General features: G+C 36.7%; 1 protein-coding gene across 2 annotated transcripts in view; it reads left to right on the forward strand.

Annotated features, from left to right (window-relative positions):
- Positions 1 to 25,169, forward strand: part of PLGRKT (plasminogen receptor with a C-terminal lysine) — a 53,355-nt gene extending 28,186 nt beyond the window's left edge. The window contains exons 4-6 of one of the 2 annotated variants that reach the window (XM_021694415.2): positions 20,113 to 20,243; positions 20,820 to 20,929; positions 24,767 to 25,151. In XM_021694415.2, coding sequence (XP_021550090.1) covers positions 20,113 to 20,243; positions 20,820 to 20,929; positions 24,767 to 24,888 — 363 coding nt within the window. In that variant the 3' untranslated portion in view covers positions 24,889 to 25,151. Of the gene's footprint in view, positions 1 to 20,112; positions 20,244 to 20,819; positions 20,930 to 24,766 lie in introns of both variants that reach the window. The other variant, XM_044920624.1, reaches the window with a different exon arrangement.
- The last annotated feature ends 2,735 nt before the right edge of the window (positions 25,170 to 27,904 follow it).

A 27,904-nucleotide genomic window follows, 5' to 3' on the forward strand; every position in this document is an offset into this window, starting at 1 on the left:
ATAATGGGTACACCTAGATCTGAATATTCAGAATTCACCCTTCTTGCCACTCCCTAGGTTCTCTTTGATGACTCATTACTCAGATGTTGTCAGAGGAAACTTCAAAAATCTTCCCAGAGTCTTTTAATCCCCCCCTCAAAGCACATGGCAGTTTGTACAGACTGAGAAAGGAAAATGGTACCCCTGGCAGCTAGGACCTGGCACTATCAGTTAGGCCATGGTGTGCTCCTATGGAAAATAAACAATTTCGCAGATCACCACCATCAGACAAGACCAGTCTATAATCATGTCAGAACACAGACAAAGATGTGAACATTGTCCAAACTACAGAAATGACTAAGCATCCCCTCCATGCTGACTAATAAGAATGCTGCTGCTTCTTTACTCTTTATCCCTTACACTTGCTTAGTTCCTCCCGTGCTCTAGATAAGACTCAAAATATCCCAGACGTGCTCATGACTGAGAGGTTGTATGGGCAGGACCTGGTCGGCAGTTTCTTCCGACATGATGGATGATACAGATATAAATACATAGATATAGATAAAGAGACAGAGATATAGAGATATAGATATCTCCATGCATCTATATATGTGTGATAGGCTGAGGGAAGTATTTTATATGTATTTACATGACATATGATATATATATCGCAGACACATATATAACTCTACTTGTGGTTATTGAGCACTTGAAATATGACCAGTGCATCTGAGAAACTGAATTTTTAATTTTATTTAATTTCAAGTTAAATATGAACATATTGCTAGTTGCTACCATAATATATAGCACACCTCTATAGTAACTCTTGATGTCTGGCAGGTAAGACAATTTTCAAAACTGACTTTTCGGGTATATTTTCCCTCTAAGTAAATTTTACAAAAAGTGAAGTTCACTTATCCCTGCATATTATATAGTATTTGTAATATTATGAATAGTTTTTTTAATGGTCTCTGGCATATAGAAATTTTTTAATTTTTGTATGTTGACCTTATATGATCTTACATTCAGCCATCCTGCTTAAATTATCTTGTTCATTTTAGTTTTTCTTTTTTTAATTTGAGACATTTTTCTATTTATTTTCTTAAATTCTTACAGATACACAATCGTTACCCATTTGTTTTAGTTCCTTTTACTGCACTAAGATTAAAAAAATGGTCTATGAGATTTTTACCTTGGGAATTTATTGAGATTTTATTGTGGTAAACACAATGTTCCCTGAATATTTACAAAGAATGTTTTTCTATGTTTATTGGGTTATACTCATACATGTACAATTAATTTGTTAATTTAATAACTCAAATCCTCAATATTTCTACATTTATCTATCGGAGCTATCAATTTCTGAAAGAGTTGCTTAAATCCTACCATTATTATTTATAATTGTAAAATTTTCTTTGTTTTCCCCAATAGTTTTGCTTTATATAGTCTAATGCTATATTGTCTAATGCATAAAAGGTTCTGAACTGTTACAGCTTCTTGATTAGTTTTACATAGCTCTCATCACAAAGTGTACAGCTCAATCCATTTTCACATACCTCTTAAGCCTTGCTACAACCCCTTGCAGTCATTCCCCACCCCTTTAAGGATAGTCATGTTCCTGACTTCCAACAGCACAAATTAGTTTTGTATCTGATTTTGATCTTTATATCACTGGAATCCTATGGTTTGTACTGTTGTGTGTCTGGCTCCTTTTGTTCAACATTATAATTGTAGGACTGACTGATATCAAGTGCAATGCCCTCACCTCTCTGTGGTCTACCCCAGTGGGACCTAAAAGCCAGCTAGAGAAACCATGCAGGCAATTCCCCTCATAGACACATCCAGGAACAGAGAAAGAAGTTTCTAATAACACAGACTACAGTTTTCTTCTGTTTCATATTATCTCTATTTCAGATTCCAGGTTTTCTCTTTATGTACCTTCGTCTTTCTCTGTTATGTTCTTGATTGCCCTCACCTATCTGGTAGCCCTTAGTTGCTTGTTCATATATACGATGAAGAAGTAAGTTGATTAATGTAAGTAGCTGGCATGAATTTCCTCTGAAGTCTGTGGGCTTTGTAGAATGGATGACATGTGCCAACACAAGAGCTGCTCTTTAGGGTAGTTGAGCAAGGAGCAGGCTGAAGAACCCCATAACTGTCAAACAAAGATTCACTTTGGGATGGAGCACGGTGTCATACTCAAGACTGAATGAACCTACTTTTTAAAAAATGTCCTCCTTGTCTGTCTGTTACTGAAGTCCAGAACTGCCTCAATAATACCTCTTCTACCTCTGATCCCATCCCCAAGAAAAGGAGCTTCCTCCAAGAAATTTTCCACTTCGGAGAAAATTTGACTAGGGGCAAACACTGTCACTTTTCCCTCTGTGTTCGAGGGCAGGGATAACCTTTATAGTTACATTTATAGGTAGTTATTTAATTAATTCCCCAAGCTTGAAGCTTCTCCAGCATTCTTATAGGTAAAAGTGTCCTCCCCTGAGTCTGTTTTAGGTCTTCTACTCTGATTTTACCATCATTCTGACCCCATCTGCTCTCTTCTCTTTCAGAAATTCCTCAAAATTTCTTGCTTGTTGATGGCACCCTTCCTTGTTTTCCAGATATCATTATGGATGTATTCTTTTTAAAAAATATTACTAGTTTATTTTTATATAGATAATCATAAAAAAATAGTCCATAATCTCACTACCCAGTAATCCCTACTTATATTTTTCCATTTTAACATAATTCTTTCATTATAAAATAAACAAAATTAATCAATTAATAAAATTCAACATCCATTTATGATAAAAACTCTCGAGAAAATGGGTATAGATGAAATTTACTTCAACATAATAAAGGGCATATATGACCAACCCACAGCTAATATCATACTCAACAGTAAAAAAGCTATGAGCTTTTCCTTTAAGATCAGGAAGAAGACAAGGATGAGCACTCTTGCCACTTTTATTCTACATAGTATTAGCAGTCCTAGCCACAACAATTAGGTAAGAAAAAACAATAAAACACATCCAAATTGGAAAGGAAGAAGTAAAACTGTCACTATTTGCAGATGACATGATACTATATATTAAAAAAAAAAACCTAAAAAAATATCCCTAAGACTCCACCCTAAAACTATTAGAACCAATAAATTCAGTAAAGTTGTAGGATACAAAATTAATATACAGAATTTGCTGCATTTCTATACACTAATAATGACTATCAGAGATATTAAGAAAATTATCCCATTTATAATTACATCAAAAAGAATAAAATACCTAGGAATAAATTTAACAAAGAAGGTAAGACCTATATGCTGAAGACATTGATGAAAGAAATTGAAGATAACAGAAAATAAATGGAAAGATATACTATGCTAATGGATAGGAAGAATTAATATTGTCAAAAATGTCCAAATTACCCAAATCCATCTACAGATTCAATGCAATCCTTATCAAAATACCAATGGCACTTTTCACAGAACCAGAAAACATCATAAAATTCATATAGAGCCACATAAGACCCCTCATAGCCAAAATAATCTTGAGAGGAGAACAAAACTGGAGGCACCAAGTTCCCTGATTTCAAATTATACTACAAAGTTATAGTAATCAAAACAGTATGATACTGGCACAAAAATCAATGGAACAGAATAGAGAGTCCAGAAATAAATCCATACTTATATGGTCAATCTACAACAAAAGAGGCAAGAACATACAAGGAAAAAATAGTCTCTTTGATAAATGGAGTGGGAAAACTGGACAGATACATGCAAAAGAATGAATCTGGACCACTTTTTTACATCATACACAAAAATACAACTTAAAATGGATTAAAGACTTAAATGTAAAACCTGAAACCTACAAGAAAACATAGACAGTAAGCTCTATGACATCAGTATTCACAATATTTTTCTGGGTATGTCTCCTCAGGCAAGGGCAACAATAGCAAAACTAAACAAATGGGACTACATCAAACCAAAAAAGCTTTTGCACAGTGAAGGAAACTATCAACTAAATGAAAAGGAAACCTACTGAATGGGAGAAGATATTGCAAATGATATATCCAAAAAGGGTTGATATCAAAAATATATAAAGAATATATACAACTCAATAACAAAAGAACAAACAACTCAATTAAAAATGGGTGGAAGACCTAATAGACATTTTTCCAAAGAAGACATACAGATGGCAAACGGGCACATGAAAAGATGTTCAACATCCCTCATCATCAGGGAAATGCATATCAAAACCAAAATGAGGTATCACCTCACACCTGTTAGAATGGCTAGTATCAAAAAGACAAGAAATAGTAAGTGTTGGTGAGGATGTGGAGAAAAGAGAGCCCTGTACACTGTTGGTGGGAATGTAAATTGGTAGGCCACTATGGAAAACAGTATGGAGGTGTCTCAAAAAATTAAAAATAGAAATACCATATGATTCAACAATTTTACTTCTGGGTATTTATCCAAAGAAAATGAAAACTGTAATTCAAAAAGATATATGCATCCCTATGTTCACTGTGGCATTACTTACAACAGCTAACATATGAAAGCAACTTAAGTGTCCACTGATAGATGAATGGATAAAGAAGAGGTGGTATATATATATATACATATATATGTGTATATATATATAGGATGGTGTATATGTGTGTGTGTGTGTGTGTGATGGAATATTACTCAGCCATAAAAAGGAATGAGATCTTGTCATTTGCAACAATATGGATGGACCTAGAGAGTATTATGCTAAGTGAAGTAAGTCAGAGAAAGACAAATATCATATGATTTCACTTATATGTGTGATAGAAAGAAGATAGAAACAGACTCATAGATACAGAGAACAAACTGATGGTTGCTGAAGGGGAAAAGGGTGTTGGCATGAGTGAAAAAGGTAAAGGGGATTAAGAGATACAAACTTCCAGTTATTAAATAGATAAGTCATATGGATGTAATGTACAGCATAGGCTATCTAGTCAATAAAACTGTAACAACTTTGTGTAGTGAAAGATGGTATGAGGATTTCTCAAAAAAAATTTAAACATAAAATTACCATATGATCCAGCAATTCCACTTCTGGTTATATTCCCAAAAGCAATGAAAGCAGGGACTGGGATAAATATTTGTACACCCCTATTCACAGCAGCATTATTTACAATAGCCAAAATGTGGGAGCAACTCAAATGTCCATTGACAATTGAATGAATAAACAAAATGTGGCATGTATACATATATATATATATATATATACATACATATATATATATACACACACAATGGAATATTATTCAGCTTTAAAAAGGAAGGTGTAGAAGAATATATAATATGCTACCACTGTGTGCACACGTGCACGCATGTGTGCACACACATGCACACACACACATATTCATATTCATGTACACCTGCCTCTGTATGGACTGTCTTTGAAAACTTTTTGAGAAACTAGTAATGTATAAGAGCATGGAATCACTATATATTGTATACCTGAGATAATATAATATTATATGTCAATTATAAATAACAAAGATGATGAAAGAGCTCATAAACAAAAAATTGTAAAATACATATATGTAGAAGGAAGAAAATATTACCATAGTGCTATGGCTCTGACATAATCATGCTTAACATTGTCCCCAGTCATTTTTTTTGTGCTACATTTTAAGTTTATCTAACTGCTATCATTCTCTCTATAAAATTCTGTATCTTGCTTTTTAAATTTGACACAGAGTCTATGCATTTTCCAGTGTTGTGGATAGCCTTCACAATGTGGACAGTCATTGTTAAGGCTGCAGAATATTTCATTATATGAATATTCCATTACCCACTTATCCACTGCCCTCTTGTTGGGTGTGAAAACAAATATTTAGCTTTCCAGACAGCTCAAGTGCAGGTTCAGTCTGAAATGGGGCTTGGGGCTTTGTTTTCTTTCTTTATAAAAATTATGTTTGAATAGTTAACATGTGCATATGATACAAAATTCTGAAAGAACAAGAGAATATATAGTGAAAACTTCCTTCCACCCCCGTCCCCAGCCATCTAGTTTACCTCCTCAGATGCAATCACCGTTACTAGTTTCTCAAAAAGTTTTCAAAGACAGTCCATACAGAGGCAGGTGTACATGAATATGAATATGTGTGTGTGTGCATGTGTGTGCACACATGCGTGCACGTGTGCACACAGTGGTAGCATATTATATATTCTTCTACACCTTCCTTTTTAAAGCTGAATAATATTCCATTGTGTGTGTATATATATATATGTATGTATATATATATATATATATATATATGTATACATGCCACATTTTGTTTATTCATTCAATTGTCAATGGACATTTGAGTTGCTCCCACATTTTGGCTATTGTAAATAATGCTGCTGTGAATAGGGGTGTACAAATATTTATCCCAGTCCCTGCTTTCATTGCTTTTGGGAATATAACCAGAAGTGGAATTGCTGGATCATATGGTAATTTTATGTTTAAATTTTTTTTGAGAAATCCTCATACCATTTTCCATAGCAGCTGCACCATTTTATATTCCCAGCAGCAATTCCAGTTTCTTCACATCCTTGCCTCTTGCCAACACTTGTTATTTTCTGTATGTTTTTTTAAATGATAGCCATCCTATCCTAATGGGTATGAAGTAGTGAATTTTTCATTTTTAATGTATAAAATCTGTTAATCTCTTCCTTCGTGTTTCCTGCTTTCCTTGTAAAGGTCTTTGCTTCTCTAAGGTTATACAAGCAATCTCCAAACTTTACTTATAGTTATCATTTCATTTGGTACATTTAAAGGTTTGATTCACCTGGAATTCATTCTCTATTTGATCTGACACAGGGAGTGCTGTCTTCTTCCAGACTGAGAATTAACGATGCCAGTATCTTTCATGAAAGCTCACGCCTTTCCCTTTCCACCACACTGTCTTTTCTGTGGCCTTTTCTTCCCCCGCCGCCGCCCACGGTGAGCTGATACTAAGCCACTATTGTTTTAATACTTCCCATCTTAGCTTATCAGTACTATCAAAGTAGGCTTTAGTTTTCAAAAAAAGAAGTCAGTGTGAATAAACAGCCAAAACAAAAAATGTACCTCTTTCTCATTAAGCAAAAACATTCAGGAGGATTATAGAAGAAAATTTTATGGCATAAAACTCTACTTTTATGCTTATGTTTCCCAATTTGACCTCTCCTTATCTGTGGCTATTCAGTTTGGGTTTTTATTTAGCATTACATTGCAGGAGGAATGAGTGTCACTGCAGGGATTAAGCAGCAGCAAATCTAAGATTTACTAGTTATGACTGGATCAGGCTCACCTTTCTGTAGAACTCTTAGACGCACACACATCAGAAAAGGACAGATGTAAAAATAACAATTTTTCCCTTTCAGGAATTAATGGTTATTTTCTTTTTTCTTTTTTTTTTAATTTTATTTTATTATGTTATATTAATCACCATTCATTACATCATTAGTTTTTGATGTAGTGTTCCATGATTCATTGTTTGCGTATAACACCCAGTGCTCCATGCAATACGTGCCCTCCTTAATACCCATCTTTCTTATAATAATGAGATGGTATTTTATTTTTAAAATCACATGTGAACATGAGTATTGGAAGTATTATTTCCCAGAAATGGATAACTAGATAACGAATTCTTTCCACAACCTACTTTTGTCTTTATGTTGAAATCAGGTTTAAATAAGAAACTTCTAATTTAAAGGTTTGCCTAAAATTCATTAGAATTGGAGATGACCTGCCCCATGAATTCTTCCTATTAGTAATCATTATATCACTAGATTAACTTTCTAATATTAATTGGATTCTAATTTTAGCCACTGTACAAATACATTTTCTTCTAAATAAAAGAATCTCCAGATGTAACAACCATACAAGCTGAGCTCCCCAAATTCGTTGCAAAAACAGTGACGGCGTTATGCACAAACAATGAATCATGGAACACTTCATCTAAAACTAATGATGTAATGTATGGGGATTAACATAAGAATAAAAATATATATATATATATATATAAAAAAAAAAAAAACAGTGACGGCTTATATTCCAGCAATGTTTTAAAGGAAGGCAAATCACTTCAACTCACCCTCTTGACCAAAAATTTGCTGTGGTGTAGATTGCACCTCTTTAGGGTTAAGTAAGCATCTAATACCCAGGGAGGGTGATATTAGTATTAGTAATAAGAAAACTTGAAGAGAATAAAGAACCTTTAATAAAGAAAAAAAAAACAAAAACAATATTCTCCCCACCTCTTGCAACTGCAAGGAAAATTTGGTATGTTTTAGTATGAGAATAGAAAATGTATGGAATATGAAGCTTAAAAGTAATGATTTACAAAGAGGAACATATACAATGCTAAACAGTCTTTCCTTCCCTCTTTAATAAATGTAAAGATGGAATGTTTTATTATAAAATGATAAAGTCTTTGCATCTGAATAGAATTATTCCTTACCAAATGGTTCAGATGTTTTTTAACAATTACTGAGAGTGGAACACAAAAGACCTTTTTATTTTATTTTATTTTATTTTATTATTATGCTCAATTAGCCAACATAGAGTACACATCATTAGTTTTTGATGTAGTGTTCAGTGATTCATTAGTTGCGTATAACACCCAGTTCTCATCGCCACATGTGCCCTCCTTAATACCCATCACCTGGTTACCCCATCCCCCCACCCCTCTTCCTTCTGTAACCCTCAGTTTGTTTCCCAGAATCCAGAGTCTCTCACGGTTTGTCTCCCTCTCTGATTTCCTCCCATTCAGTTTTCCCTCCCTTCCCCTGTGGTCCTCTGCGCTATTCCTGTTCCACATTATGAGTGAAACTATATGATACTTGTCTTTCTCTGCTTGACTTATTTCACTTAGCATAATCCCCTCCATGTCGATGCAAATGGTGGGTATTCACCCTTTCTGATGGCTGAGTAACAGTCCATTGTATATATGAACCACATCTTCTTTATCCATTCATCTGCTGAAGGGCATCTCATCTCTTTCCACAGTTTGGCTATTGTGGACATTGCTGCTATGAACACTGGGGTCCATGTGGCCCTTTTCACTACATCTGCATCTTTGGGGTAAATACCTAGTAGTGCAATACCTGGGTCGTAGGGTAGCTCTATTCTTAACATCTTGAGGAACTTGCATACTGTTTTCCAGAGTAGATATACCAGCTTGCATTTCCACCAACAGTTTAAGAGGGTTCCCCTTTCTCTGCATTCCCGCCAACATTTGTTGTTTCCTGTCTTGTTAATTTTTGCCATTCTAACTGGTGTAAGGTGGTATCTCATTGTGGTTTTGATTTGTATTTCCCTGATGGCTAGTGATGTTGAACATTTTTTCATGTGTCTGTTGGCCATCACAAAAGACCTTTTTAAAGATGCAGGAATAATTATGTAGTCAGGCAACTATTATTGCCACACATCTTCCTTGTCTTTAATGATGATTGAAAATAAATACATGCTGTTACTTACCTATCATGACTGATGGTGAAAGGGTACCGTGTCCCATTTCTATTTTTTTTAAACACCTTTGTTGAGGTGTGATATATATAGTATAAAATCCATCCATTGTAAGGATGCAGTTCAATGATTTTTAGTGCATTTTATAGTGTTATACAACCATCACCATAATCCAGTTTGAGAACATTTCCATCATCTCCAAAAATTCCCCTGTGCTCATTTATAGTAAGTCCTTGATCCCAACACCAGATCCAGAAAATCACTAATTTACTTTCTGTCTCTCTATAGATTTGCTTTTTCTGGACCTTTCACATAAATGGAATTATACAATACATGGTCTTTTGTGTCCAGCTTCTTTCAGTAAGCATAATATTTTTGAGGTTCATCCATTTTGCTGTATATTTCCTCCTCCAAGGAAATTTCAGAATCAGCTTGTCAAAAAAAATGTTTTAAAAATTTCTGCCAACCGGGTGGGAAGGCCTTTGCTCAACATAGCTTTTAATCACCCTTATTTGTTTCTTGCTCTGGATTCCTCCATCTTCTGAAGCATTTTGGAAGACTTATTTTAGATTTAGAACATTTCTGAATGTAATAAAACCACATGAAAGTACAAAAGTACTTTTTATTGGATAAAAACCCTCAGTTTCAGGATTTCCCCTAAGTTATCAAAACGTAGGATTAGAAGCACAACTCATTGAGAAGATAGAAGGGAAACTAATTGTACTGGGGTGGGGGGTTAGTTTTGTCTTTTTGTTTTACTTTGTTTTACTTCTCTTGCTTTGGCTCAATTCCTGAAAATAAGTACTTCACAAATTTTCTGGCTATAATTGTAAGAGGTGTAAACAATATTACTCCCCTTTTTATTTTGACTATAATGGCATCTGATTAGACCAAAGTCATCTATTTGACCACCTCTTATCTGGAACATGATAAGGAAGCAAGAAGAAATACTTAAAGACAAAAGAACCAAATAATTATAACAAGGCCATGTTCTAAAATGCATGCAACATACCCACAGGAAACCCCTGACTTTCAAGTCCTCATTAGGATGTATTAGGAATGTATGTATTTTTATTTTATACACAGTTCTAACAAGCTTTGCTCCCTTACTGTCCCTAAGACAATTAAAAGCAACAGATCATTGAGGCAGAACGAAAGGAAGACACAGAGTAGAGAGGGAATCCAGGAGAGACTGGTGCTTAAGAGAGGATTTGCTACTAAGAATGAGAAGTAACTACTTGATATAGGAGGGGAGGAGACAGAAGGTAGACGCAGAGGCCCAGGGCCACTCAGCGGACTCTGGCAGCGCCCCTGCATTACAGCACAGGAGAACTAATGATAACTCTGTGTCTTTACAAAAGGAAGTCTCCTAATGTTCAAACCACCTCCAAACCTTCCTGGAAAAGGATATATAACCACTAACTGACTAAATTTATAAACAAATAAGCCATCAAACAACTTTGGTTTGCTATATTCTATTATGAAGGCAACAGCATATTATACGGTGTACCAGAGTGAAAGCAGTAGATAGCTTTTAGACAAACATCTATTAAAATGGTTAGAAATCTTTTGCAAATTTTCTTGCTTAAAGGAGTATATTTTAGTCCTCTGGATAATGCTTTTAAATATGAACAGCCGATTCCCTGATATTGCTGGAAATGTAGCATTTCTATATTTCTTTTTGTTTTTATTTTTTGGCCTGTTCTTATCAAATTACAAAAACTAAATGCTAGGCTAATCTTTGGAAGACTGTAACTCCATTTGTAACCAGCTATTACAACATTTAAAGTTCATTCTATAAAGAAGTTATTGATTATTGTTGGGTAAGTTACATTTGCAATAAAGTAAACATCTTATGAATTAAATAGATTATGTAAAACATTTTTCGATTCCTAAATGAACAGCATGACCTATTATTTGAAAATAAATATTAGGGAAGGTGGGTTTTATTGAGAACATTGGATTAACAGTCCAGAGAAGGAGCTCTAGCCTTGCCAAGCACTCATTCTACAAATTTGCATGTGCCTTTTAAACTTTTGGAGCAACAGTGTCTTTATATAAGAGGTAAAAGAAAACCCGGTACATACAGAACTACACATACTGGCGAGTTACCTCATCATTCTTACCATCAGTTTCCTCTTCTGGAAAAACAGGGATGTTAGTAACATCTGCCAAACAGACTGTTATAGGAAGTGAATGACTCAACAGCCATTAGCTTTTAGGAATAATATGTTCATTTCTATGGAGATTTTGTGTTTTTCCCCTTTCTCTCCGAGAAAGAGAGAGTGAAGAAAGTGAAAGAATAAGGCTCTAAGCCTAAGTATCCACCAGGGACAGGAGATAAGAGGAAAAAGCAAGACAAAGGGGCCAACACACACCAATGGCTGTGGTGCACCAGTCCCTTGCAATATGCCACATTATTTAGAAAAACAACCTGTAAGATAGGTATGTTGCTCCTAAAGATAGAGAAATTGGGAGTCAAGACATTAGGGGTCTTATCCACAATCACATAGCAAGTAAGTGACATAACTAGAATTTGAACCTAGTCCATGCAACCCCAAAGTCTGTCTCCTTCCATAAGCAAAAATGTGTTGGAAAGGTGAACATGGTTGGGACAGGTGAAGGCTGGTAGCTGGAGTCAAGGAGAAGACTGGCAGGACATGAAGCCCAAGAGGTAAACCAGAATAGAATTTTTAAAGGCTATGTCATGTCTAGGAATTAAAGAACCAGTGAAAGTTTTTCAGCAGGAAAGTAATATAAGAATCCTTTTTAAGACAGGAATATAAGTATAAACAAAGATAAAGAGAGAAGTATTAAAAAACGGATGGGATGGGGAAGAAACTAGGAACAGAGAACACTGTTGGTGGTAATACTGTGCTTTTGTTGATGGATAATGATGGTCTGGGCTGGAGCTAGAGCAAAGAGAGCAGAGAAGAAAGAGACTGGATTCAAGAGATATGCAGAGACATTTTGGTAAGACCTGCCTATCAGTGTCCCAGGGGAGGTGCCCAGAAGGCAGTTGGAAATAGCATCTACCACTAAAAGAGTTCTAGGATAGAGATTTAGAATTCAGAAGTCATCAGCAGGCAGTGGTAGTTGGAGACTACAAGGTGATGATATCATGAGGAACTGGAAGACCAAGAGGAAATGGCTAAGCAGGAAATTCTGGGGGAAAGTAAACAGAGGATTTGAAGGACCTTTTCTGGAAAAGGCTCCAGTGCTCATCTGTTTTTAGGAGTCACCCTTTCCCTTTGCATCCCTTTCTGTAAGAAGGGGAGCAGGTCTCGACCTTTCTGAATTTCCATTCTGCCCTCTTCTTGAGCACAGACACTATTTTCCTTATAAAGCCATAGGCTGGGGGGCGGCGCCTGGCTGGCTCAGCCCGGTAAGCATCTGCCTTCAGCTCAGGTCATGATCTCAGGGTCCTGGGATGGAGCCCTGTGTTGTCTTGTCTGGTCCCTGCTCAGCAAAGAATCTGCTTCTCCCTCTCCCTCTGCCCCTCCCCACCGCTCGTGCTCGAGTGCATGCATGCGTCCTCTCTCTCTCAAATAAAATTAAAAAAAAAAAAAAAAGCCACGGGCTAGCCTTGTTCTCTCTCAGGGCTCTTGGCCTGGAGCCCCAAACCCACGCCTGTGCCACAGGATATGGGAGGCCACATCTCTCAAGAAATGTTTAGACAGTCAAGTCTGCAGACCATGGTCATTATTTGGAAGTGGTGGTGCCTCCCAGTTCTCTGAGGAATTAGATATAGCATTGAGAAGGAGGTCTTATAAGGACCTTGGGAGGCTCACATTCAGAGTGGTGATCACTGAAATCACCAAGGGAAGGGAGGCATGAAATGCTGGTGAGAAACTGGAGGCAGTGGGTTGTTGAGGTTCTTTCAAAGAGATTTAAGCAGAATAATTTAGGTCAGTCTGCACCCCAGGTCAATTTAGAGCTCTTTATTCAGTCTTTCTAAAATTCTGGCATTAATTAATATGGAACGCTAATGGCTCTTCAGATGGTTATCACATACCTTGTCCATTCACCTCGATTTTCTATACTGACTTGATTATTGCAAGTATACTTACAGTAGACTGCAAATTTGGACTTTGGGACAGGCAGGTCTAGGTCAGAATCCCAGGTCTGCTATTCAATAAGCGAGGCCACAGGGAAAATCACTCAAACTTAATAATCAGTTTCCTTAACTGTAAACTGAGATAATACCTTCTGTGGCAGTTAATGCTGATTGGATCGTTTAACTTCTGTTCCATTCCAACTCCCTTATAGAGTGCCTACCAATACAACAGAGGCTGGAAAGCCAAAGGCAAATTTCTCAGACTCCCATGCAGCTGGGTTTCATATCTGACCTGAGTCAATACATTTTGGAATCCACAGCTTAACATAAAGGGTTTTTGCCAAACTGGCATTTGTATTTTTTACTTTTGGTGACCTTACTGTTTATAAACATCTGGGAGTAAAAATGGATTTAATTGTGTTTAATCTTTATAGGAAGATGTGTAACAAGATGCTGTACAAGCAAAGCTTTCAAGCTTCTAAATACTACTATAACTTTGTTTATGTTCAATTATTTTCATAAGTCATTCATAAAAAAATAGTGCCCTTTTATTTAAAGCTCAAACTTATTACTCATTTCCCCTTCTGGATTCTCCCCAAACTACTTACTGGATGTTGAGCATTTTTTTTTAACTCTTTTTTTTTTATTATTCTTATGTTAATCCCCATACATTACATCATTAGTTTTAGATGTAGTGTTCCATGATTCATTGTTTGTGCATAACACCCAGTGCTCCATGCAGAATGTGCCCTCCTCAATACCCATCACCAGGCTAACCCATCCTCCCACCCCCCTCCCCTCTAGAACCCTCATTTTGTTTTTCAGAGTCCATCGTCTCTCATGGTTCGTCTACCCCTCCGATTTCCCCCCCTTCATTCTTCCCCTCCTGCTACCTTCTTCTTCTTCTTTTTTTTTTTTTCTTAACATATATTGCATTATTTGTTTCAGAGGTACAGATCTGAGATTCAACAGTCTTGCACAATTCACAGCGCTTACCAGAGCACATACCCTCCCCAGTGTCTATCACCCAGTCACCCCATCCCTCCCACCCCACCCCCCACTCTAGCAACCCTCAGTTTGTTTCCTGCTATTAAGAATTCCTCATATCAGTGAAGTCATATGATACATGTCTTTCTCTGTTTGACTTATTTCGCTCAACATAATACCCTCCAGCTCCATCCACGTCGTTGTAAATGGCAAGATCTCATTCCTTTTGATGGCTGCATAATATTCCATGGTATATATATACCACATCTCCTTTATCCATTCATCTGTTGATGGACATCTTGGTTCTTTCCACAGTTTGGCTATTGTGGACATTGCTGCTATAAACATTGGGGTGCACGTACCCTTTCGGATCCCTACTTTTGTATATTTGGGGTAAATACCCAGTAGTGCAATTGCTGGATCGTATGGTAGCTCTATTTTGGATGTTGAGCATTTAAAATATCTGTAGAGCAATTTAAGGATAAATCTACTTGTCACAGCTTTCATTACAGTTGCTTTATTTTAACAATCTTAGTTTGTTTTCTGTTTATCTGAACTTCTGATCTTGCTTTTAGTTTAGAGGGTATCAATAATGTTTCTGTTAATTTAACAAAGGCAAAGACAAATACAAAATATTTTCATTTCTGGTAAAAATAAACCTCTTTTGCGGCAGGACACATAGAATACTTTTTGGCATTGCCCAATGAAGCAAATAAAAACAGAACTTTTCTGTTACTTGGGAATACATTATGCATAAGTTAAGAGACCATTGGAAACTAAAAACACAGAAATAATTGAATTTTTTTGAGAATGGCCTAATTATTTCTCAAAATAGAAAAGGCTTCAATATAAAAAAATGCAATGAAGATAATTTATAGGACACTGTCATTGCCTTCTCTGTGCTCTGAAAATGTTTTATGTGTCCAAGTAAAATTTAATCATTGTATTATTGTTAATACAAAATGCAAGGAAAACTTGCATTAAGTGGTCTGTGGACCTTTATGTAACTGTCCCTTCTGAAACTCAAGAGATCGACAAATTACTGAGATCAGTAATTTTGTGGCTGTTCTTAATATTTTTTAAACAAAGAAACTGAAGAATTAAAATACACAAGAAAGAGCAGATATAACAGTTTTATGCAGATGGTCAGAATGTGGTTTCTCCTACTATATACAGTTATTTCTAATAAGCTAGCTCCCTTTTATTATGTTCTGTTTAAAATTAACTATGGTTCTATAATTGTTAAAGTAGTATCAGATAAACGTGTAAGGTCACTAGTCTGAAGTCATAATCTGAAACATTCTAATTTCAAATTGTTCTGTAAAGCAATACCAAAAAATAATAGAGACAAAAAATTAATATTATGAAAAGATCTAAAATTCTTTTAAAATAGAAATGGGCAGAAGACATGAACAGACGTTTTTCCAAAGGAGACATACAAATGGCCAACAGACACATGAAAAAGTGCTCAACATCACACCACATCATGGAAATCCAAATCAAAACCTCAATGAGATACCACCTCACACCAGTCAGAATGGCTAAAATTAACAAGTCAGGAAACGACAGATGTTGGCAAGGATGCAGAGAAAGGGGAACCCTCTTACTCTGTTGGTGGGAAGGCAAGCTGGTGCAGCCACTCTGGAAAACAGTATGGAGGTTCCTCAATAACTTAAAAATAGAGCTACCCTACGACCCAGCAGTTGCACTACTGGATATTTATCCAAAGGATACAAACATAGTGATTCAAAGGGGCACATGCACCCCAATGTTTATAGCAGCAATGTCCACGATAGCCCAGATATGGAAAGAGCCCAAATGTCCATTGACAAATGAATGGATAAAGAAGATGTGGTATATACATATAATGAAATATTACTCAGCCATCAAAAAGAATGAAATCTTACATTTGCAACCTCATGGACAGAACTAAAGGGTTCTTATGCTAAGTGAAGTAAGTCAATCAGAGAAAGACAATTATCATATGATCTCACTCATATGTGGAATTTGAAAAACAATACAGATGAACATAGGGGAAAGGAAGGAAAAATAAAACAAGACGAAATCAGAGAAGGAGGCAAACCATAAGAGACTCTTAATTCAGAAACAAACTGAGGGTTGCTGGAGGGGAGGTGGGTGGGGGGATGGGGTAACTGGGTGATGGGCATTAAGAAGGGCACTTAATGTAATGAGCACTGGGTGTTGTATGCAACTGATGAATCACTAAATTCTACCCCTGAAACTAATAATACACTATATTTTAATTGATTTTCTAATAAATAAATAAATACATAAACAAAGGAGGAAAATAAATTAGCACAGATTTAGTTATTATTCCTGGGCATATGACCACAGAGTTATAATTAAACATTCTTGTAAACAAGTCTTTTAAAATTACTTTAAAAATAATTAATTAAAATAAAATAAAATAAAGAATTTTACATTTATGATTTGGGTTAAAGACTGCTAAGGAAACTTACTGTACATGTTCTCTTTTGCTCTTATTTCTCATTAGTGTCAATATTGGGGAAAGAACGGTGAAAATGAATGTACACTTAGTTACATGATGCCTATTATTGATAAATTAACAACTGCATCAACATAATTATCCCTTTATGGCTACTGAAGAAGTTTGGTAATAAATTATTAACTAATTTGGTTCTTTTAAGATTTTATTTATTTATTTGAGATTGAGAGAGAGAGAGAGAGCACGAGCAGGAGGACAGGCAGAGGGAAAGGAGAAAGCAGACTCCCTGCTGAACAGGGAGCAGGATGCAACTCGGGGCTCCATTCCAGAACCTGGGATCATAACCTGAGCTGAAGGCAGACACTTAACCAACTGAGCCACCCAGGTGCCCCTTATTAATTTGAGTTTTTAAATGTATTTAGATCTAGACCTATGATTTTAAGCATAATTTTATGAAGTACAGGTAGTTAATAGAGCTTTAATTGATAATTAAAATTATAGCTCAATGACGTCTTTCATCAGGAAATTTTTGCCCATGGAAAAGGTATGCATATTTTTTTTTTTTTTTACTCTAGGCTCAGAGTTTGTTGCAGTTACACAATCCTGCTGATTTTCACAATTTATCTATGATATATGGAGATACGTGCCTCTATTCTTATCAGTAGAAGAGACCCAGAATATAGGATTTGTTCATAACCATTTTTAAAAATAAACTTTAGAACACTTTTAGATTTATAGAAAAAGAGGACAGAGTTCTTGAATACCCTACCCTTTGTATACTCTACAGTTAATATCTTACATTACTATGGCACAGTTGTCACAACTAAGAAATTAACATTGGTATTTCACTTTTAAATAAATTCCATATTCAAATTTCATTAGTTTTTCCTTGATGTCCTTTTTCTGTGCCAGAATCCCATCTTGGATGCCCCATTACTGTATACAATGAGGTTCACTGTGTGCTGTGAAGTTTAAAGGGCTTTGACAAATGCAGGTATCACGTATCCAGCATGACAGTACCATACAGATGGGTTCCACCACCTTAAAAAGCCCTCTGTCCCCAATCTTTTGAGAGTTCCAAGAGGATCAGTTTTCAGACTGATATTTCAGCTTGATCTTTGGTGGGAAAAACCTAGGCTGTGAGTTTTTTCAGGCAGTGGTTCTCAATCCTAGCTGTACACTGGAATTACGTGGCAACCTTTAAAAAATACTAATGACTGGTCCTAACTCCAGATCCTGGTTTCATTGGTCCCTCCTGATTTTATTGGTCTGATATGTGGGCCTGGACATTGAGATTTTGAAAAGCTCCCTAGATGCTCACAATGTGCAGTTAAGATTCAGAACCGCTGATCTTGCACTCATCTGTGTCGTGACTGGATTCAGCTGCCTTTTGATAACAACACAAATGATTAATTCATGCATTCTACATCACTTTGGAAGGATACTATGAACTATCATGTAAGTTTTTTAAATAAGTAATATAGCAAGGATGAATTTCACATGCTAAATAATCATGTATGCAAAAACACTATTTACTCTCTAACTGAACCCAAAATGAACTTCAATTTCTACTGCTGAGGGCAAGTTTAATTTTGACAAGTCAAAGGGACTCACCTTAAAACTTACTTCACCTTAAAACTCACTTCTTAAAATTCAGCTTGGCCCTCTCCCCTTCTCTGTCCATTTTTTTCCCTGCCCCATCTCGGTTTGAGTCCAAGTAAGCTCGAGTGGCATGGTCACGGGGAAGGCACATCTGGTTGGAGGAGGCTTCTGTAGTTATTTTCTGTTTGATCAACCTGGGCAGTGCCGGGTGATCTGTTCTGGGTGTTCCACCATGTTTCAGGTTGGTTTGGCCATCACCTCTGCACTCTAGGGTACTGCTAATCCTCTGACATCCAGCCACTTTCCCTGCCCAGCACTTGTTTTATGGCCTCTACCTAAGTGTCTGTAAAGGGTCCCCAGTCTCTAGGTTTTGGTGACTACCTGGTAAGCCACCTGCTTTCAATTCTCAGCTACCAACTGTGCCCCTCTTCAGGTTGATATGGGAACCTTGCAAACATTCTCCACACCCCTTGGCCTCTCTTAGGTCTGCTCTAAGCTTAGATCTGCCCTGAAACCATTTCTGCTCTACTTTAGTTGCCCCTTCCCAGAATTCTTGACAGAAGATAGGTCTACAAGTGCTCTCTGTCCAGGGGTTCCCAAATCCCAAATCCATCACAACTCTCCAGAGTTTCAACCCCTAAGAGAGGCCAAGGAACCAAGCCCCATCTTTATATCTAAAGTCTCCTTTTTCCTCTTCCAGTTTCTTCTCACAGTTTAAAGAAGGCAAGAAGAGAAAACTGAGTCACATTATTACTCATTCCTCCCCACCCTATGGTCTACATCATGAATTCTATGCTTGCTCTCCTCTAGGTTCTGCTAATGATACACAGTGCCAAGGTTTTAGAATTTAAAAAACTTTTCTCTCTCAAGAATCTTTCTCAAAATAATAGGCTTCTACACTGTTGCTTCTCTTGTGTGTTTTCTAAAAATCCATCCAGAAATCCAGTCGCCTTCTGTGTTCTGCGCTATACCTGCTTTCTGCTCCACTGCAGTGAAAGACACTGACTAAAGTGACAAAGGACTTGAGGCATCAAGAGAATAGTGGCAAAGAAAAATCTCCACTGATGTCTCAGAAGAATACCCTCTACCATCTTATCATAATATGATATGGACCTGCTACTCCACATGAATGTCAATTTGCAGTTGGATAAATTTGGAAGGCAAAATAATTTCAGTGCAAGTTGTAATAAAGATCAATAAGAGGTACCTGCATTTAAAGGCACATAGATCTTTCCTCACATGTGACAGAATATACTGAACATGTATTTTAGGGTTGAATAAAAGCCCCAGACCACACGCATTCGAGACCTCAGGACACAGAAGAAGAATATCACATCTATTCTGTATATATTCCAGGAAGATTTCACTGCCAAGGTGACAGGTGGGGATAGCTATCCAGAAGAGCTTTAGTCGAAGTCTACTGAGATTTAAAAAAAAAAAAAAAAAAAGACAAATCAAAGCAACTGAAGAGTGAAAATCCCCTGGAAAAGCAGATTATTAATTCTGTGCTCAGAATCAAAAGATGAATAACCAGACTTTGTCATTTGTTTCATCCTCAGCTGGAAAGGCAGCTAATGATGCAGAATGAAATGAGAGAAAGACAAATGGCCTTGCAGATTGCTTGGTCTCGGGAATTCCTCAAATATTTTAGAACTTTTTTTGGCATTGCAGCCATATCTTTAACAGCTGGGTATGTTTGCTATTTACTTTAAATTTTTCTTAAATAATTTGCTTCTTTTTGTTTTTGACATTATCATATTACTATCAAGTTGGCCAAGATAGGACTTTGGTCCAAATAGTGTATATATAACCCCTTATAGCTTAGCACTTGGAAGTGACTGTAGAACCAGGGTAGAAATAGTCAATTCTACCTCTAGTTCCTCAGATTTCTTCCATCCTTGTCTCCATTATGTAAGTTAGAGAGAGGACTGACTTGACACCAAGATAGAAGAAGGCTTCTGCAAATTTATCTCCATAATCCCTAAGGGGCAGATATCAATACTTAACCATTTTTTAAATGAGTAATCTGAGCCTCAACATCAAACAAAGATGGGCAAATCACAAATTCTGCCCTTGAGAATTGCAGAATCTGGTGAGGCGTAGTGGGTAAGAAAATCCTATTTCCATAGGAGACTCAAATGAACTAAGTAACTTCTAAAATGGAGAACATTCTTTGAAAAAGCAGGTAATTTTTTTTTCATTGAGTATAGAGATACGTATTTACAGGTCATTCTTAATATTTTTTTCTTTTTTGTTCTTGAACCAGAGCAATAAGAAGGAAGAAGCCAGCCTTCCTCTTCCCTATTATTCCATTAAGCTTCATCTTCACATACCAGTATGACTTAGGATATGGAACCCTTCTACAAAGAATGAAAGGTCAGTCTTTGATAAACTAGAATGTATTCCTGATTCATTTTCTGATTCAAGGATCCTCTTCTTATGACCCTTGATTTATGAACATTCTGACAAGACAGCCTCTCCCTGAGCTTCCAATGACCAACATTTCTGCTCCCTCTCACAGAAGTATGCTGGAGTCAGCTCATTCCAGCTCACAAGAACTGACTATCAAATTTTCAGGAATTTGTAAGCTGGTTGTTAAATACAGTCATTATTAAACATTAAATTAGATAAACTTACAATTAAATAAATTACAAAGATAATATTAAATTATATTAAAAACAATGGCAATAATACTCAGAACTTATCAGTTTTTCATTATTTTACTCTTATCTGTACTCTGAAGTTATGTGTATCTGTCTTATGTATATCTACTGTACCTGTGTGATAGGGTACAGATACAATACACACACAATAAGATAACAGATACAACTCCAACTTCAGTGGCATGAAGTTGGTCGTGGTGGGAATATTTATACCAAGGAATCTGCAAACACCACAAAAAGGCTTGAATTATTATTTTGTTGACCATCTAAGCCAGGGTTTGGCAAATTATGGCCTGCAGGGTGGCCACATGTTTTTGAAAGTAAAGTTTTATTAAAACAGACATGCCCATTCATTTCTGAATTGTCTATGGATGTGTTCCCATTACCATGACAGCTGAGTTAGTGCAACAGAGACATAAGGCCCCACAAACCTAAAATATTTACTGTCTGGCCCTTTTAAGAAAACTTGCCAACCCATAGTCTAGCCTTAAGGAAGTGATGAAGCAAATGTTAAATACTGCAGATTATGCTTAAATTTTTGTTGTGTCAGTAGCCATTACATTGTGAATAGCACAAACAATTGAGGAAATATTCTCCTAACATTTAAAAACTGTTATCAGACTCAGCCAAGTTGTTTACATCATTTCCAAACAAAAAAATTTACAACATATGTCATTGTTTCCACTTTTGTCCTATTTGTTAGGGTAAATGAAAATACCACCATCATTCATGTTGGAATTATAGTCCCTCATCAATTGCAACTATAGCTTAGCTATGAATATGAGAGTCCAACAGAAGTCAGTAAAAACATTCCGTGAGAATCCATTTGCGATGTGAAATTTATAATAAAGTATATTGAACATTTCATTATTTTTTATAAATTATATGCTACATCTATTTTATATAAGTAAAATTTATAATAAACTTATGTTCATAAGTTTATAACTCATGTACATTTGTTTTTCTGGAGAGCTGGTTGTTAAATAATCACCGCACCATGCTGCTCTCACAAACTCTGGCTTTGACTGCCCTAGAAAATAGCACCGCTGCCACAGAATTCATTCCCGTACCAGGAAGACTCTCTCATGGGGCCCGTGTCCCTTCTTCTCGAGGCTTCAACCCAAAGCATATTGGAAACTGTGCTTTCCCAAGCCTTCATTTTTGCCATCCTTTCCTCTCCTGGGCTATATCTATGGGCACATCACTATCGCTAAAGCTCTGTGGGCACTGATTTGGTACAGGAAAGGAGGAAGTGCCGACTCCTCTGCAGGTATTGGGAGTAGGGAGTAGAACATCTCTTTCCCAGGCCTAGGGAGATACAAGGATTATATGTTCTTAAAAATTCCCATTGAAGATGGAAATACATTTTCCACACAGAAACTCTGCTAAAAGGTCCCTTGGGGTCAAGCACTATCGGTATCATAGTTCAGCTATATTGTGGACTGAACAGTTTTTTGTTGGCGGCCTAGCAAGTGATTTCTTGCATTATCACTATGGGAAAATGTATTTCGAGTTCTAAAACACTGATATACAAACTAAATTTTGGAGTCTAATCCCATTTTAAGCTGGAAACTACACAACTGATTTGCCAATGTTTAAAGCCCATTTCAATAACCCATTCAGTTTCATGTTACTCATCTGCTTAAGAATTCATTAGTCTGAGTTCAACTCTGTTTCATTGTTTATATGGACATTAGAATTCTCAGTGCCTCATAAAAATTAAAATTAATCAGCATTCACTTGAACATATTACTAATAGAGAACAAGTTTATTTTCTAGGAACATCATGATTGTATATTTGGGAAGTAATTTTATTACAGGTCCATCAGAGTCCACAGAACATACAATTTTAAACTTTTAAGACAGGTGGGAATTTCCTGTTTAAAAAAAAATACAACTTTACAGTCTACCAGGAAACTTGCGGTATTTGAAAGTTTAGGTTTTAACATTTAGCCCTGTTAACTAGTGATAAACCCAAGATATACCCAGTCCTTGTTTGACGGACTTTATCATTAGCCCTTCTGCAAACACGTGAGAATTTGCCAAATGTGAGGCACATCACATGGAAACATTTAGTTAGTCGTTAGAGGCCTGTATAATCACATATATATTTTAAAAGATTTTATTTATTTATTTGAGAGAAGAGCGCAAGAGAGCATGAGCTGGGGAAGGGGTGGAGGGAGAGAGAGAAGCAGACTCCCTGCTGAGCCGGGAGCCCGATGCGGGGCTCCATCCCAGGACCCTGGGATCATGACCTGAGCCGAAGGCAGACGCTTAACGACTGAGCCCCCCAGGTGCCCTATGTCTAATTACATACAATTTATAATGATTTTTATTTACTATTTAAGACTGAGGCAAAAAAAAATATGATTGCAGATGGTTGAAATGTTATAATTTCAAAATTGTAGCCTGCCCTATTCTGTCTGGAGTATAACTTAATTGTGTGCTAAAAGAGAAGTACTTAAAAAGAAACATTTGCTTTCATTCCCAAGGAAGGTTTATAGAATGTCAACAATGTATACTATAATTTTTTTTAAATTTTGCTAATTAGTCTTCAACTGGGCCTAAGAAATTACTCGCTGTTACTTGAAAGAGGAATTGTTTATAAAAATGCTTATACTTGGGGCGCCTGGGTGGCTTAGTCATTAAGCGTCTGCCTTCGGCTCAGGTCATGATTCCAGGGTCCTGGGATTGAGCCCCGCATCGGGCTCGCCGCTCAACAGGGAGCCTGCTTCTCCCTCTCCCACTCCCCCTGCTTGTGTTCCCTCTCTCGCTGTCTCTCCGTCAAATGAATCAATAAAATCTTTTTAAAAAATGCTTATACTTGTGTGCATGTATGTATACAGACTAAAGAACATTTAATATTATTTTGGGTATTTACAAGTGGTTTCAGGTAAAAGATAGCTTTCCTGAAAAAGCAAAATTTATTAAGCTTTATTTTCTCTCATGTCACATATTAAGGGGCAATATAGCAAAGACTATATTTGGTTTCTCCGTCCCAAACCCCTCCAAACACAACTAATGCTTACCGTTCTGACTTTCCTTCAAGGAAAAAAATATTACTTGGTATTCTTTCTCTTCTACATCTTAAAATGCTGTCTTCTGTCAAGTAAAACCTATGGCATCTGATTGATCTCTCAAAGATTTATTTATATATTTACTTATTTAAGAGAGAGAGAGAGAGAACACAAGCAGGGAAGAGTGGCAGAGGGAGAGGGAGAAGCAGACCTGCTGAGCAGGGAGCCCGATGTGGGGCTTGATCCCAGGATGACCTGAGCCAAAGGCAGAGGCTTAACCAACTGAGCCATCCAGGTGCCCCTGATTGATCTCTCTCTCTCAGTCTTCAGAATTCCTTTTTCCTCCCAAAGGAAAGAATGGCCTTCCTTTGGGAGATGGCTTCTCCTGAGGACAACAGGTGAAATATTTGTGAGATTTAGAGGCATGCCTCCACACAGTGTTACAGCTTGTCACTGGAATATAGCAATTTGGCTTTTTCACAAAACACTAATGACCTTTTTGTCACCTTGCATATTTCTGTACCTTATTTAAGGTGAAGCTGAGAACATACTGGAAACAGAAAAGAGTAAGTTGCAGCTGCCAAGAGGTGTGATCACTTTTGAAAACCTTGAAAAAGCCAGAAGGAAACAGAGTAAATTCTTCATAGACAAATGAAATCATGTTTACCCACCAAATCTCAAAACACAATTATTGACTTGAATCATGGTTTTTACAAATTTTTAGATGATTGAGATTTTGATATCATGGATTTTATTTTAAAATATTAAAATGCAAGATGGGTTTTGTTAAACTATTTTAAAATAAAATTTATAACATCAACACAAAATCATGGAGGTACGCTAAATAACTTTCATATTTCCTATGTATGTGTGTATTACAAATATCTAAATGTATAATTAATAAATTATATTGTTTTGAATTCCTGGAAGCAAATGTCCTGCTGCTCTCATTTCTCTGTCACACACACTTTCCCCATCACATTTATCCCACAGATACTTCTTTTATTTGGATTTGTCAATTGTGTCCTGTCTCCACATGATAGAAAACAACTAATATTAATGACTAACATGTATATTGTACTTACTATGGCTACTGTTCTGAGTGTCTTGCATATGTTATTGTAATCATCCCAACAGTCCCTTGAGGCAGGCATCATTTTATGGATGTGTAAACTAAGGCACAGAGAGCTTAAATTACTTGCCCAAGGTCATACACGGACAGAACTGAGACTTGCACCTAAATGGTTTGGTTCCAGTGAATACGCTCTAAAAGGCTTTGAAAAGCTTAGGTCTTTAACACATTCTGGACATGCAAATACAGCTGTGAAAGACAAAAGGTAAAAACATTCAAATGACGACTCAGGACAGAGCTACTGAAGAGGTGGGAATGGGGGGACGTTGATGAGGATGCCTACACCTTTTTATTTTCACTCACCAGGAAACCTATACTTGTAACTGGGCTTATACCCCTTCCCACAGTTGTAACCCCTAAATATGATACAATAATTCCAAAGACATTTCCTGATACCTACTCTGTATCAAGCACTATTGTAGACACTAGGGCTACATGAGTGAATGAGAAGACAAGGTTATTGCATCCTAGGCAGTGGAATATGTTCTAGTAAGGGGTGGGAGAACTGAGGAAAGGAACAAATAAACATGGAGATAAAGAAGACCATTTCTGATGGTTATGAATGCTTTAGCAGAAATGAAACAGGATGATAAGAGAATGATTGGGAGGATGTGGGGGGGGGGGACTATAAATCTGGGACAGTAGGGACTGCCTCTCTGAAGAGTAACATTTGAGCTGAGAGCTGAATGATGAATTAGCCAGTCCTGTGAAGAGCAGGTATGGGGACAGGGAAGGGATCTCTCCACAAAGGGAAGAGCCAGAGACTCAGAGACTTGGCATGGAGAAAGAATAGAAAGGTCAAGCAAAATAATAGGAGATGAAACCTGAAAGGAGAAAACAAGCATGAATACAATAGCCATTACCATTACCCTCAAGCAGCTGACCACATATCAACATATGGTTTTGATATAATCATAGTTGGAGAGAACTTTGGTTGAGGTCTTGAAGGATGCACTGAAGTACTCCATGGAGATAAGGAGGCAGGCTGGGCAGAAGAAGCTTGATTAAAGTGATTAAAGGTAAGACAAGGCTGTCAAGTCCAAGGATTTGCTGCTGGTTCCATTTGCCTGGGACAAAGGTTTCCTCCGGTAAGGGAGTTAAGAAATGAGCCTGGAGGCACAGCTTATCTCCTGACTAGCTCTGGGCTTAAGGAATTTGCACTCTATCCTGAGGGTAACCAGGTATGTTGCATGTGCGTGTGTGTGTGTGTGTGTGTGTGTGTTTAAGAATCTGCATTGGGGTTTCACTGGAATCTGTCTATTACAGGAGGAAGATCCCAGAATCTGCAAGAATAGCAAAACTGGGAAAGTCATTTGAGGTTGTGGAAGGAGAAGAAGGTAATTTCACTTCATTGAGTCATTAGCATGGATTTTTCTGGAGGATATAGGAAAGAAGTGATTGGGAAGCACACCGATGGTCTAAGGGATGCTTAAGATCCAACACTGGTTTGTGGACCATGCCAGAAGCTGGAATTGTATTTCTTTCCCCTTAAATTTAGTCATGCTGTCTAAACATTCCTAACATGGTCCAGCCAGAGATCACCAAGAATGGGTTTGAGTGCCCTGCAAGGGTTGCCTGGCTAAAGACCTTACACAGGATTTGTGTTGATATGCAACACAGCAGGCTCTGAGCAACCTCTGGACCACCAGGCCATTCATTTGCATTTGCTTCTCACCCTGGCATTGACCCTGAGCCCATTAATAATTGTTACTCAATAGAGCCTCTGCTAAATACACACATTCACATTTTTGTTTGCTCCCAATTGTGAGGCAAAAGTCAAAGCAAAGCTATTAAATAATGGCTTTGCAATTCAACTATATTAAAATATATCCCAATTGTCTTTGGTATTATTATTATCCAAGGCTTTTCCCCTTATTTATTATTAAATATAACAATACTATTATTATTATATTATTGAATATAATATTTATAATTGAATGGACAAATATTTTTGCTCTGACACTGTTGAGCTCTTTCTTAGCCATTATGTTAGTATTTGCATTAATTACTATTTTTATTATTATTAAGTTCTGATTACCAACCAGGCATCTGATATTTCTAAATACTGAATACGATGTGGTCTTTGTTCAGCTAGCTTATAATCACAGATTTTTGTGATATTACAAGAAGAATGAAGAAATTATTATAAGAAAGTAAATTAGGAGAAAAATAAGAAACTAAGGTCTGATTATAAGCAAGGATTTAGAGATTAGAATAATGGTAGCCTCACCTGATGTCTTTTCAGTGATTAGGAAGAAAGTTGAAGTGGGGGGATCTCATCCCTACTCCCTGTGACTGTCCATCTTCCCCCAAGACACTGCTGACCCAACCAAAACAATGCAGGGACTCCCTCTCCTTCATGTGGAGGTTAAGTTGTGGTGTAAAGGAAATAAATATGGGCCCAGAAGTTCTCTGCAGCAGAATGACCCTTCTTGGAAATCACTTTATAATAATAAAATATAATGGTAAAAATATAGTTTATAAGAGCATAGTACTTAACCATTTTGAATGTTTTAAAATCATATTTAAATGAGAGAAC

This window comes from Neomonachus schauinslandi, chromosome 13 (genome assembly GCF_002201575.2).
Source record: "Neomonachus schauinslandi chromosome 13, ASM220157v2, whole genome shotgun sequence".
NCBI lineage: Eukaryota > Metazoa > Chordata > Mammalia > Carnivora > Phocidae > Neomonachus > Neomonachus schauinslandi.